The sequence below is a fragment of the Protomyctophum bolini genome (assembly GCF_963924005.1).
Source record: "Protomyctophum bolini genome assembly, chromosome: 13".
Taxonomy (NCBI): Eukaryota; Metazoa; Chordata; class Actinopteri; order Myctophiformes; family Myctophidae; genus Protomyctophum; species Protomyctophum bolini.
In genome coordinates, this window is record NC_137874.1 from 10,603,442 (window position 1) to 10,618,616 (window position 15,175).

At 43.0% G+C, this 15,175-nt stretch overlaps 1 protein-coding gene across 3 annotated transcripts in view; it reads right to left on the reverse strand.

Annotated features, from left to right (window-relative positions):
* Positions 1-63: 63 nt before the first annotated feature.
* Positions 64-15,175, reverse strand: part of sh3pxd2b (SH3 and PX domains 2B) — a 70,206-nt gene continuing 55,094 nt past the window's right edge. For 2 of the 3 annotated variants that reach the window (XM_080780315.1, XM_080780314.1), the window contains 8 exons: positions 12,600-12,731; positions 12,064-12,165; positions 11,093-11,176; positions 8,944-9,061; positions 7,367-7,572; positions 6,402-6,448; positions 5,716-5,841; positions 64-5,599 (listed from right to left, as the gene is read on the reverse strand). In XM_080780315.1, the coding sequence (XP_080636441.1) occupies positions 3,995-5,599; positions 5,716-5,841; positions 6,402-6,448; positions 7,367-7,572; positions 8,944-9,061; positions 11,093-11,176; positions 12,064-12,165; positions 12,600-12,731 (2,420 nt within the window). In that variant the 3' untranslated portion in view covers positions 64-3,994. The remainder of the gene's footprint in view (positions 5,600-5,715; positions 5,842-6,401; positions 6,449-7,366; positions 7,573-8,943; positions 9,062-11,092; positions 11,177-12,063; positions 12,166-12,599; positions 12,732-15,175) is intronic. The other variant, XM_080780316.1, reaches the window with a different exon arrangement.

The following is a 15,175-nucleotide window of genomic DNA, read 5'->3' on the forward strand; positions in this document are numbered from 1 at the left end:
GTGCACGATGGGGCCCTCACGCTTCACTGTGTTGGTGTTAAAAGAAAATCCTCAAAACGTGGAAAAAATGTAAATGTTTATTCACTTTATATGAAAGTAAAGGAAGAATCAGAAGAAAGTACATGAGTAAAAAAAAACAAAGAACACATATAGTACTCAAATTTTTCCAAAAACAGTCCACATACCTTACCTGCCCCAACTTTGCCTTAATAAGCATTATGCAAATAAGTCAATCAACATACAGATTGTAAATCTGTAAACAAAAAAAAACAAGGGGCAACTTGAAAACCAGTTTTTTGTTTTTGTTGGTGGAGGTTGTTACAAAATTATAGCAACTGGGGGGCAGAAAATAAATCTTTGATCAGTAACACCCAGCCTTGTCGATAACCCACTGAAGACATCGCTATTTTCTTATTCCAATTTCCATAAATATTATAAATGTGGAGGGTGAAAAACGAAATGTCGTCTCTGTCAGGTGTAAACCTCACACAGGATGTCCAAAACTGTTACTTTTCTGGATTAAAATTCAAAAGTACAAGATTAACACAAAAGGTCAGAATATGGAGATAGGAGGTTTCTGCCCGACAGCAACCACATGGAATGGGTGTCCCAATTCTTCACTGGTGGAGTATTCAAAGTATATTCAACCACAGTACTTCAAGCCAAAGTATAAATACTCCTGATTAAATGGTGACTATACTAAGTGAAAGTTGCTCTGTCAAGTTTGTACTTGTGTTTAAGTAATGGTGTGCTTGCTTTATAGTATGTATGTATTACAAAGTGCATGCTTTTAAAAAAATAAATAAAAAGTAAACATTTCAAAGTAAAGTTAATTTTTTTGAAAGTTATGTATCACACCATTAAAAACATGTAATATTAAAATGTCCAACTTTCCAAAAAGATCTGCCAATAGTGAAAATAGACAATCCAGAATTCTACATGTTCACAACCACATTGCGATGCATTGTGAGCTCGCAGATCAGCTATTTTCAATATATTTGAAACGGGGCTTTACAGTAAGTGGTCAATGAATAGTACTTTTTCCCCATCCTAGAAATGTAGTGGAGTCAAAAGTACAATATTTGTCTTTGACATGCACTGGAGTGATATTCAAAAATACAAATACTCAAGCACTCAAGACACTCAAAAATGTTACTTAAGTACTGTATTAAAGTAAATCGTCTCTGTCAGATGGAAACCTCACATGTCCAAAACGGTTACTTATCAGGATTCAAATAAAATATCAAAGTGCCACGACTTTCGAGCTTGTGGATCTGCTGCCTTTGTGTGACGCTGTAGTATTTTATTAAGAGGATAATGTACGACAGTAGGGCATTCATTTACGGAAAAAAACACAAAGTTAGAATTATGGATCGATAAGAGGTTGTACTTTGTTGCCGTCCACCACTGCATTTCTGAACAATGCACAAAGTGCGTTTATGAACTACCAAGTCTCTTGGGGGAGACGCAACGTCTCCAGTAAGCATTTTCCATTCAAACTTTCTTCCTGTACCTTCTTTTTTCCCCCCATAATACCATCATCACAACACAATAAAACATAGTGGATGGGTCCATTGGAGGAAAGTCACAACGATTACGATTGCAAATCACACATTACTGTACAATTAACAGCTATTTTGCTATAATGACCATGCTTGAGACCAGTCAAGCCTTAATGTAAAATATATATTTTTTTATACATTGGTCATATTTTTGCTGTCATCAGAGCACCAAAATTCGGTTTGTAAAAAGCAGACTGTACACTTACAATACTGTAAATCATTGCACAAATCACCATGGCTCTCCCATATCTTACACCGAGGTTAGATGTCCGTTAGTTAGAGTAGGCATGCAAATGTGCAAATTAAGATGATCGTGATTGGATAAGGAGTGCGTGAGCTTTGTGAAGGTCAAATGTGTTTTGACAGCAAATGTTTCTTACAATCCCTCCTTTTTGCGTTAGTGTTTTTCTAATCTACTAGTGCAGTGGCTCTCAAACGTTGCCATGTTAAAGGCCTGGCTGCAGACCCCCCCCCCATCTGACAATATTTTGTGCCATAGCCCACACCATTTGTGTTGCTAAAATATCTTCGAAAATATTCTATATTTTTTCAAGATTAATCTACTGTACATGCTCACAATGCATCGCAGCACTTTGTGAGTTTGTAGATTGGCTATTTTAGAATGGTAGCCTATAGCCATATATGCCTGACGTCGAAATTACAAAAAAAAAGTCTTCTAAATCCTACCAGTTTTCTGAAATACCTCATGTTTCTAGGCCTATAACACTATATCAATATTCCATGTCAAGGACTCCAAAAATTATATGTAATTGGCCGCCGACCCCCCCCATCTCAAAATGTGTTGTTCCAGGGGCACCCCCAGGAGCAAAGATTTGAGTTAAAATCGGTCGCTCTGAAAGAATATTCCACGGTTTGAGCCACATTTTCACGGTTTTACAAAAAAAATAGCAGAGCTACAAGCTCGTATAGCGTGGCACTCGGTGCCGCGCTATGAGCTTGTAGATCTGCTATTTTGTAATAGTTAAAGTTTGAAATGTCATGTCAGGGACCCCACGTTGAGAAGCACTGCATTAGTGAATGCCTCTGAGTAACTGTGGCTAAACCAACGAACGGCTCCGTTAAATCCTTCCACACTGCAAGCACACATGCATGCACACATGAATCTCAACAGCAACAGCAACCTCAACAGCAATGACAGGAATGGTGCACATCTGCTAAAAAAATCACTGCGACATTATACATTTTAAGAATAGTAAAAAAAAAAACATTGTGACGACATGAAAATACCAGTAAAAATGTTTGCTCATTATATCAGCACTACAGTCGCGATTCTGTTAGTGAAAATGTTCCCCTGCTCCCCGTGTATTATACCGACATGAATGCTAATATTCGTTTCTAACGTGAGCACTGTTTAGGATCCAAAACGGACAATCACAATTGCATTATCTATAAGCACTGAAGCGGTTTGCATATTATTTATTACATTGAGGCACGTTTATCATAGAAGGCGTGGGCATAGATAAGACTGCTCGAGGCTTTTACTAAATGCATGTCAAAAGTAAGACTTTGTTCGGAGGACGGCAGGGCAAAATAGCAGACCTTGTAGATCTGCTATTTTGGCTTCTCGAATGTGATCTTATCAGTACCGAGTCGACTGCTCACACTTGACACGTGCAAGTGATCGGACCCAATTTTAAGTGTTCAGACATGGTCGACATATCTGCATTGGTTGCTATGGTAACACCATAACGACATAGTGTGTGTGTGTGTGTGTCGTCTCTGTCGGGTATAAACCTTGTGTGTTCAGGGTTAAAAACGGCAACAGCTGAAAACGCATCGCTTAATAGTGCAGCGTTTCAAGCTTGCAGATCTGCTACTTTTGAGGTTCTGTGTGACGCTGTAGTGTGGTCAAGTAGGTTGTTAATTTATGAATTTATGAAAAAAAACCCCACAAAAAGTTAAAATATGTAGATATGGGGTTGGCTATTGAATGTCCAATCTGAGACAAATCTTCATGGTGGTTGCATTTTATACCACCCATGAATGGTGGTTCTAATCTGATTTGCAAAAAAGTTGTTTCCATGTGTTTATTTATTTATCGACGTTTAATTGTGTATTTGCTGTTCAGAGCGGATAGGCCAACAATGCAATTTGGGCCGCCAGTGGGAGCGTGCCTAAATGACGTGGGCTTTGAGTAACATAATGGCACAAAAAGTAGATGAAAACAAACTTTTTTGTCGTTTAACGTAAACATTACAAAAACAAAACAAAACAGTGATATTGCTGGTTCATACTCTCTACAATACTATAAAAAAATGGAATGTAACAAATGCCTCAATTAAAAAAAGGGTACCTAAAAAAAAAAAGAATTAAATACAAAATAGCGATTTATTTTTTATAATCCTTTTTTTTCTATTTTAATTTTTTTTAAGGGCTATACACCACCGTTGCGAAGACGTTCCGGCGTGTACCTAGGGTTTCTTACTCAGGTAATTGGAGGGGATCCAGCCCTCCATGTCTCGTCCTCCTACATTCTTACAGAACCACCAGCCACTGCTGTTCTTCTCCATCACCTCGAACACGGTGCCGGTCTTGAAGCTGGACGAAGGCTCGTCGCCTTCGAAGTCCGCCACGGCCAGGTATAGCTCGTCCTTACTGGACTCCTTGATTAAGGGTGGAAGCTTGTCCCTGGGAGGCCCCGGCTTGTTGTCGCTCTTTGGCTGCGGCTTGGGAGGGACGGGGAGTGGGGCTTTATTACTGACCCGGGGCTCCTCTTTCTCCCTGTCCTTTATAGGCGGGGGCAGTGCGAAGGCTTTGGGTTTCGGGGGAGGGGGTCTGCTGAGCGGGGGCGGCGTGGGCTTGGTGGGCGCGGCGTCCTCTTTTAGAAACGGCGGCGGCGGTTTGGCGGTCTCGGTCGGGCTGGACGGGTCCGTCTTCTTGGGAGGGGGAGGTCTCTTTGGGATCATAGCCGGGGGTCTTTGCGGGGGCTCCTTGTTGTGGGGAGGCACCGCCGGCTTCGGGGCGGAGTTGTCGTGACCGTTGAGCTGCTTCGGGGGAAGCCGTGGCTCGTCCGCCGTCTTGTTGCCGTTGTTGAGGAACGGGATGTGGACGGGGGGAGAGCTGGGAGGCGATCTGGGCCGGGAGTTGTTGTTATTGGCCCCCGGGGACGTGTTGTCGCTCTGGTGGTTGGCTTCGGCGGCCTCCGCCGGCTTCGAAGGCCTCAGCTTGCTCCTCAGGTTGGTGATGTCTAGTTTGTTCTCGGCGGGGGGGTCCGGTTTGGCGGCCGGGACGGGTTTGGGCCGGAGCATGGGTTTGGGCTTCGTGAACACGGCGGGCGCCGCCGCCTCCGGTTTATCCTCGGACTGGTCGGACGGTTTGGGCTTCGGCGGCTGCTTGGGCACGGGCTTCAGGTTGAACTTCTTCACCTCCTTGGCGGAGACCTTGTGGCCACACTCCAGACCCATCTCGTTCTTCAGGTGCAGGGCCTTGTTCTTGTCCTCCTTCTTGGGCTCCGGCGGCTTCTCGGGTTTGAACGGGGCCACCTTGGGGGGCAGCAGCGGCACGATGACCGCCGGAGCCGGCGGCTTGGGAGGCAGCGGCTTGGAGGGATCGGGTCTCGAGGGTTTCTCCGCCGCGTCCGCGTCCACGATGCTCTTGTTGATGGATTCCCTGCGAGGAGGCAGAGCCGGTTTCTCCTCCGCCGCCGTCGCCGCCGGGGGGGCGGACGGAGCGGGAGGTAAGGGCCCCGAGAAAGCAGGGGGGGGGCCCTTACTGGTGGCGTTACTGGCCTTCCAGTCTCTTAGCTTGGGCCGGGCGGGAGAGGACTCTGACGACGGCTCGTCTGGCAAAGGCTTAGACCAGTTGTCGTCGGTGGAGGCTGCCGAGACGACGCCGGACGAAGTGTTGTTGCCGTCGTCCAGCCGGAGCTTCTCCATCTCATTGGGCAGGGGGGCCAGGAAGTTGGGCCGCAGGGCGCTGCTGGTCTTCTTGTACTTGTCGATGAAAGTGACGGGGGCCCAGCCCTCCTTGTCCTCTATCTGGATGTACCACCAGCCGCTCGAGTTCTTCTCAATCACCTGTTGTGGCAACCATATTATTATTAAAAATAAATCTTTGATATTTTGAGATGTATAAACCCAGACCTGTGTGGAGGCTCATTAATGTCATGGGGGAAAAAAAACAGCATTCTCACCTCTACTTTAACTCCAGCCTGGAAGCTGATCCCATCAGGGATTGTGGTCTGGAAGTCTGCTATGGTGTAGAATTCCTCCTCGACCTGCGGAGGGACCGGTGGCTTGGGCAGGTTCACACCGCGTGGCTATGTGGGGTGGGGGAAGGAGATGTATAGAAATATGAAGGAGGGAGCGAGACATACAGTAGAGCACCGACGTTCTGACGTCACTGTCGGTAGAGGGCGTCAGTCCCCAGGTTCATGTATTTTTTATTTGCATTGAAATCCCCATAGGGGGATTTTAGATCGCCTCATATAAGAACTGCGCTTGAAAAATAAACCGCTAACCCGGCCTTTTCACTCATATGGATATGAAGCATCGACTGAAAGTGGAAATGTACAAATATACCCAAAGAGTAACACAATAAGCGTTAGAAATGAGTCAAACAACCCAGAGACTACATTTCCGGGTAGGCGGGTGGCTGCATCTGCGATGACACACAAATAGTTACACAAGTACCGGTACACATTTGCTGACTGAGTGATAGTGAGTCAGGTCAGCTGCTAGATTGACAGCTGTAGTTCACTTAGAATGGGCACATTGGTGCTGTGCAAAGTGTTCTAAAATATCCATTACAGGTCAGACAGGACCAACGTTGTCTAATCTAATGGAGGACAGTTAATGAATGTTCCATCAGTATACTCACGATGGTGAGATCCCTGCGCGGTGGAAGCCTTTGTCTTAATCCTGCTTCTGTGGAAGGAAAGGGTAGCTGTTAAAATATGAAGACTCTCTCTGTCTGCCCACTGCTTTCTTATCACTCAGCAGTTCCTCAACCACACGGCTTCATGGTGCTTATTCTGACCTTGCGCTTTATAAATTGCTTTGGAGCTGTTCATGGCTTGTGGTGAATGACATTAGCAAGACAGTTTGAACCATTGCCGTCTTGAATTCACCTTTGAATGAATGAATTGAATTTCTAGCTCTTATATCGTTAGGAATTTACAATACATTCTTCATATTGGAAACAAAGACTGCAAGCCCTGCTCCTTCCTGAAGCACGTATACGTACGGTCTAGCTTGGTGTAGTCGAGGTGAATTAAATGAAGCCGTCATAAACGGTCATTATTTAACCGAGGTATGCTAGTGGTCCCAGAGCTCCAAAAAGATTGAGGACCACTGATCTATTCCTTCCTATTCCACGGTTACCCTTATTCCGTTCTCTTAACCTTCCATATTAAACTCATTTTAACTGACACTATGTGACACATATGGAAATGATTGTATGAGCACATTTCCTAATAATGGTGCCTCAACCAGTTAATCCGGTTATCTTTCCTTTCTTGAGATTCTTCCTTTTCTGTGGAAGTTCTTGACGTCCGTCTTCCCAGTAACTGACAACACCGACGTGCCATCATACGTCACCATATTGATTAGTGCACTGGTCCTCAACTAGTGGCCGATAGAAAATATATAATAAATCTTCACTTTCCTACATTGCTAAATGCATGGACAGGAACCACATGCAATACCGTCACGGACCACCAGGTGAAAACCCCAGGAGTAGTGCATTGTGCGTTTTGTACAGCAGGCATAAATAGCCTGCATTCAATGATGGTAACGATTCACTGATGAACTGATTTAAATATGCTACCACATCATGCAACGTACTGAGTCGCTTGTTGTTATCGGAGAAAGGCGTGAGTTTGTTCTCTCTCGGGCTGTTCTCCCGGTTGTTCTGTTGGTTCTGTCTGGAGAAGCCGGCGTCCAGGTCATTGGTACTGGCGTGCGTAGCCGCCCCCGCGGACTGTTTCTGGGCCAGGATGTCGGCCTTCTTCAGGTAGGACGCGGGGGCCCAGCCCTCACGGCCCTGGTACCTGAGGGAGAGGAGGAGAAATGTGACATCCAGAGCAGTGTTGTTTTCGTCGACTAAAACTAAGACGAAAAATGTTCGTCGACTACCTATTTCCACTGACAAAAACGAATGGAAACTAAGTGAAAACGAAACTATGATGACTGAAACTAAGACTAAATATACTGACAATTTCGTCGACAAATAAAAACTAGACTAAAATGTCAGGAAGGGACTAGTGGACAAGAGATCCAGTAGAAGTCATTTTACACTTGGTTGCATGCTGAAAATAGCCGATCTACGATATCATTACAATTATGTTTATCTAATTGAAAAGTGTGCTGTCAGGTTTTCCCACATTTGAATAGAATGACTATTGGCACATGATTCATATTTTAGTAGTGGTTTTTGTTTACGAATATGAATTTTGATTGAATAGTTTTTTAATACAAATAGTTACAATGCCATTTAAACGGGGTAGTAAATATAAGCTTATCGGTGTTTTGCGAGGATGAGGGAGTACTAAAGATTCTCCCTCAAAGGGTACCTGAGCCAAAAAAGACGTTTGAGAACCCCTGCCATACACTGCACAATCAAATCAATGAAGTCCCCCACAGCCACACCAATGAAGTCCCATACAGTCAAATCACTTAAATCCAATGCAGTCAAATCAATTAAGTATCACAGCAGTTCAACAGTCAAATCAATTTAAGTCTCACACAGTTACAACAATTAGCCAATGCAAGACGATTCTCTGTATCAGCAAAATGCCCTCACGTCGATTTTGAAAACGCAATTAAAACACACGTCGCACCCACTTAAACACTTAATGTGGCAGCGGATAGACACCGAGTCTGACCACTGTCAGATGAGTGGGCGGTTTTCAAGATTTTCAAGTGGGCCTTGATCCAGAAGGTTGTTGTAAAACTATCCTCCCATAATGTAAGCATCGCAGAAGCCGCATATCTTTAGGAGGAACGCAGAGCAAACTGAGAGAATAAACCCTGGGCTCCATCTTGCACCACCCTTTTTTTCCCCTTATCCCTAAACTTATTTGCCTTTTTTTTTACTATTTTGAAAATCATTTTAACCCATTTAGGCCTGACCTCAAAATTTAAAAAAAATCTTCTAAACCCTCCAGTTTTCTGAAATAAATATTTTCACGATTTTTCAAAAATAGCAGACCTACAAGCTCGTAGCGCGCCACTCGGTGGCGAAACACCAAAAGGGGTTCCCGCCCCCAAAATGGGTTAAAATAGCCGATCTACATCTACATGTTGTGAGCTTGTAGATCAGCAATTTGAAGTATTTTAAAAGGTTTTTTTAAATAGTAAAAAAATGGCAAATAAGTTTAGGGATAAGGGTTAAGTGGTTCTTTCCTGGAGCCTTCATTTACCTGATCTTCCACCAGCCTTCCAGGTTCTTCTGAATCACCTCTACGATCATGCCTCTCTCCAGGTCGATCTCGTCTTGATCTCTGGCCGAGTACTGGTAGATCACAGTGTACTTCTCCTCTGAGACGGCACAACAACAGATAGAGAGCACTGTTTAACATGATGGTTCTGGTTCATTTGTGTTCACAGATACACATGATATGGGGAGGCTGGTTTAGCTATCGTTGCCATCAGGCAGAAACCTCATACTTTAAAATTACCCGAGTTCCAATCGATCCAATGTAAGTATTTATGACAAGCAAAAGCATACAATACTTTTCATTGGTGGACACGCCTAACCACTTTCACTTTAAAAAAAAATCAGATGATCTACAAGCCCCACAACGCATTGCAATGCTACGTGTTGTGACTTTGTAGATCAGCTTTTTTTGTGTGACACACTAGAAATATGGAGATACAAGGTTTCTGCCCGACTGTGCTATGTGCGAGCTTATGGCCAGCTGGTCAGGCTGATATGGAGTAAAATGGACATGCTTCTTTTAAAATGCTGGTCAGCCTGTGATGATGATGATGATGATGATGACTGTTTGGCTGCTATACATTGTAAATTAATAATGGGAGTTTGATAATAGCAATGCTAGCGAGTTAGCTGTATCTCACAAGCGCCCAGCATCTGTCCTCCATGTGCATCTACAGTATACATTCACAACACGTCAGGGGTACAAATGCAGCACGTGTACTGTACATTGGAAACAGATCAGCAGTCAAGGCACACACAGCATGATTAGATCCAGCTTTATGCTCTCTGTCTCTCCTCTCCTAATACGTGATGTGCTCGCTCTAACCCTACAGATCGAACCGATCGAGATCAGAATCATTGGCCGCTGGCCATTGCACATGTTTTGGTTGACATCGGGGAGGATTGAATTGAACTATCACATTTTCTGGAGTAAGAAAAACAAAAGTGGAATACTGTATCAGGGGAGGGCAAGACATGTTTACCCTTACAGTCAATAATTAAACAACCAAAAATAAACTGAAAACAAACAAAAGTAAATGGAAAAAAATATCTAATAATATGAATAAAAGAGGCAATATAAATTATGGAAAAAAGATAATAATGCAAACATAATTTAGAGGACTTTTAAAATACTGAAGACTCCATGAGTAGCTGTCTGTCTGTCTGCCTGTCTATGAGTAGCTGTCTGCCTGCCTGCCAGCCAGCAAGTTGGTTAACAGAAAATAAATTGTTATGGCTGAGTAAAATAAAATACAATAAACACAATTTGCCTGAAAATAGATTACCCAGCTATGACCTTTTTCATGAAAAAAAAGGAGTAGTGATATATGGCTGACTGAGTAAAATAAAACAATCTACCTGAAAATAGATAGCTATAAGTGAAGAGCAATTTCCGCAATTTCCATTTCCGCAATTTCCATTTCCACCATTTCCGCAATTACCATTTCCGCAATTTCCGCAATTTTTATTGAGTAATAGTACAACTCTAATAGTATTACTTATAATAATGTAATTAAAGATAACTTCATTCAGATTTATTTATTTTTATTTCATTTTCCAGATTTTTTTTTAGATTTTCATTGGTGGGCCAGTCATAATGGTCCCGCGGGCCTGATGTGGCCCGCGGGCCTGAGGTTGAGTATCACTGCTGTAGTGTGTGGTGCTATCAGATTTCAGATTGAAGAAAATCGGCTAGTGTAAGGCCACCTTAAGTTAAATAGAGCTATGGTTTCACAAGTTGTATGACTAGTCACTTGCGCATTAATCCAACGTGAAAGATCCAATGCACCGCTCAAGATATGTGACCACGGCGAGAGGTCTATCGATCCTTTCAGTAAAGTCACGAGCAGAGCAGTATTCTGAAAAACAAAGTCCATTCGGCATTCGGCATGCAAGGGGTTCTTTTTAGTTCAGTGGTTCTCAAAGTTGGGTCCATAATACCCAGCGACGCTCAGGGATCCTTGAGGGGATTCCAAATGGACCATATTTACAGGTCTGTAACTCTCAATGAGAACCACCGGTTTGGCTCACAGGCTCAGGTCATGCAACAAGACGACATGCGTGATTACAAAATGCAGGCACGCATTCACACGGAACAGAAAACGGGAAGAAGAAAAGGCGTGCTTGTCCACCTTGCCCAAAACCTGTGCCGAACAGATCCCCTAAAGTTCTGCGACGACCCACGTGCCTCGGTAGCGACCAGAACCTCCGAGGCACTGGTGGCGCGGCACAGTGGGCGGAGCAGGAAGTCATCATCAACAGGGAGTGAACCAATTACATGTATTGATATATTGATGATCATGAATTATGACTGTTACCCTGTATTGCATTTATCCTGAAAATACGTCATTTTCGTCAAAGCCACAAATTAGGTCACGTGTTAAAGTTTGTGGCTATGACTGTGGCCCTGCACTGAAAGTGTACAATTTCATCTGCGCTGAATAAAACATTGAATTATGTATACCCTTGATGTGTTTTTTGGTTTTGTTTTGTTACTCGAGATTTAAAAGGTTATGATAGTTCGCTTAGTGATTACAGATTAACCAGAAGGTGACAGGTTTGATCGCTGCAAGAGCCAATATGTCCATTAATAGGCACGTGTGTACCATCCCATTAAAGCAAGCCAACACACTGGATACTCCAGTATCCAGCCAGCACACTCACACTATAGCTATGTAGGCCACAGGAAAAAAATAAGCATAAGCTGAATTCTTAAGATCCAAGAGAAGATGATGTTATTAAAAAAATATATCTTAGAATTCAATCAGCATAAATCAGAGGCTACGTCAAGATTTCAGGCATTTTGTTTCCTGCTTCATCGGGTTGAAACTGAGTCCCAAACATTTCATTTTGTATTAGTATTTTAAAAACGGTTTAAACAGTAAATAGCTGATCTGCTATTTTGACTGCTTTTGTACGATACTGCTGTATGATGAAGTAGGGCATTATTTTACAAAAGCTAAAATATGGAGAGATACAGTACAGTACGCTTTCTCCTTGACAGCAATGATTTCCTTTAACAATGGCTTCCTAAAAAAAAACCTTTTCAGAAGTCCTTGCGATGAATAATAATAATAAATAAGCCAGAAACTTATTGACAAACCTTCTTCTCCGGGTAGAGAGAAGTCATCTGGGTCATCCTGAGCCTCCAGGCAGGTGGCAGGAACCCAGCCCTGGGCGTCCTCAGAGCTCACAAACCACCAACCTGAGGACAGCAAACCAAGAGGACACACAAGCAAAAGACAGTCCTTTTATGAACCCATTCTGACCTGAGATCAGATTAAAAAAAATGTCTTCTAGATCCTGACAGTTTTCTGAAAAAGCTATGTAAAAATAGCAGACCTACAAGCTCGTAGCGCGCCACTCGATGGCGCGCTATGAGCTTGTAGATCTGCTATTTTTCAATAGCTAAAAGCATAACATAATGCTAACACCAAAAAGGGGTTCCCGTCCCAAAATGGGTTAAACTGGACGATGCTTCTGAACATGTATTCTTCTATTGCTAAGTTTGACCACTTCAAACCTTAGAATGACTAATAACCGAAATGCTTCCATAGAGCTATGACTCCACAAATGACTGAAACGAGTGGTGGAGAGACTGAGAACTTTGAATCCACGTGCATTGGCCTTTAATAATACCTGACTCGTTCTTCTCGATGACCTCCACCACCTGGCCAGCGTGCAGGCCGATCTCGGAGCTCTCCTGCTTCTCGTAGTCTGTGACCGCCACGTACTGCTCTAGGAGGAGAGGATCGGCCGACGTGGAGTCTCCTGTTGTCACCAATACAGCAAAGACCAGAGAGCACACGGTCAACCTTTCTGGGCTTTAACGTGGGCTTTTCGTCCCCCGGGCCTGGATCTCAATATTGTAAAGAAAAGGCCTCCGACTCCCTGTCAAAAGTCCTATACTGCAACACTAGAGAGCGTCGCAGTCCCGCCCCCTTTACCATGGCCCAGGAATAATTGATTCTCCGTTCATTTTCCTCATAGACATTTCAGAAAGTATTTATTTAAAAGACGTTTACGCCGCAGACAAAGCCAACTCTTGTCGTGACAAATCAGGACGACAAACTAAAATTTTCGGGCCAAACAAAGAATGAGAAAGTAGAAAAAAACGGCAGGTTACACTTTTTTTTGTTGTTGTTTTTCTTCTGTGTAATTATTTGTTTTTGGTCCAAAATATTGTGTGTGTTGTCATGATTTGTCACGACTCGAGTTGGCTTCGTACGACACTTAAAAGGTCTTTAAATAAATACGTTTTGAAATGCCTGGGCCAGGCGTCGTCATGAAAGGGGGCGGGACTGCGACGCTCTATTGTGGATAGTGCTTGCTGCAACGGTGGGGGGGGGGGGGGGTGACTGTATGAGAATAATGACTGTCAAAATAGATTTACATCAGCACAGCGATCGAAGGGCAACTCAGGCGAGTTTAACGCTTGCTTATGTACGGTAAAAATATGTACGGTGTTTTAAATAGGCCGGCAGGGATGTTACAATGCCTTCTGAGAGGTGAAACACATTAGGGAAGTGTAAGCCTAAGGGATAGATATTACACTTTCAAACGTGTTTGGGGGTAATTGTAACTTCAAAGACAGTTTTTATGTTGCTTGATTCAACATTTCGATATTTGATATCCATTATTGTGACTCTTTTTGATACAGAGACAGTCATGCCGGCAAGCCTGTTTTCTCAACTCGCTGTTTTCTGCAAGACATTACTCTATAACATGAAAACATGAAAATTAAAAAAAGAAAATCAATGACTTAGCCTCAGTCAGAACTTCAGAAGCGGTCACATTTCATTAGACTAATATTCCTAATATTTGATAAAATGGATATCAAATATCTAAATACTGAATCAAGCAACTTAAAAAAAAAAACCTGTCTGGGGGTCCTCACAAAAGCCAAGTTAAAATGACTCCAAAACAAAACATGTTGTGGACAGTGAAATATCCCCTCATGTCATAATTTAACCTGCTGTCCTGACAACAGAACGATAGGATTCAGTTGAAGAATTGGTTGTCAGAATTAAGGGCCTTATCGACAGCATTGAGATTCAGCGAGCGGACGACACAGGAAGGCATTGGCATGAAGCATGATTGAAGAAAATGGTGAGCAGAAAGAAAGGAATGGCTGGATAGTCTATTGGAAGTGGATGGCAGGTGTTAGGAAAGAGGACAGGAAATGAAAAAAACTAAAAAAGAAATCAATAATGGCTGTGACATCAGAATAGAGGACAAACCAGCACCCATATAGAGCCCACCACCACTAATGTTAGCACCAAGCTATGTTAGCTAGCAATACAAAACGATAACAATTAACCACTTAAACAAGTTAAACCCCTGACGTCTTAGAGAACTGGACATGAGTTACAGCTGTACTTTGAATGTCTTTACACCAAAAATAGCCGATCTACAAGCTCAAAATGTGTCTATACGTTCTACTTTTGGCTAATGTTCCCCCCCAGAATATGGATACTGAGGTTCAAGTGGTTAAACAACAATCCGGAAACTAAACTAATATAAGCGCTGATTGACACTGAAGATTATAGAAGATGACGTCTTGCAGATTTCTCTACGTGTGAATATTACTAAACATTCTCCCTTGATTGCCTTAATTCTACTGAGGGATTTCATAATACAAATTAAAAAGAAGAGGGGGAAAAAAAATCAACAGAGGGACGTGTTAACCCAAAGGACACTAAAACAGCATGAGCATTAATAACTTTCACATTGCTGGTTCAGGTCGAAATGGGCACAAAGCTGAAAGATACTGAAGAACCCGTTTGGTGAAGGTGGAGCTGGTGGGGACTGAAAAGGGGAGGAGTCGGTGGTCCAAGCCATAAAGCATCCCTCAAGAGGTAGTGATGGATTAATGGTCCACCATCACTCAGCTGCGTGGACCGCAGCACACAGTGACATCACCACACCTGTGTTATACTTCTCAACAATTTTGGCAGGGGACCCCAGGAAATGCTTTGGCCATGTCTCGCGACCCCCCCCCCCCCCCCCCCTCTCCCAATATAAATTGACCGCTAACAATAACCTTAATAATAGAGAAAATAAATTATAAATAAACACCAGGTAGTATAGACAAAATGTAAGCCTAAATTCGAAATGTATATTTATATATTTAGCCTTTTTTCCCCCTCTATTGTGCTGGGGTGTTTTCCTGCAGAAAGACACGTCCCTCTGGCCGTAATTTGGTTTTGTTTCAA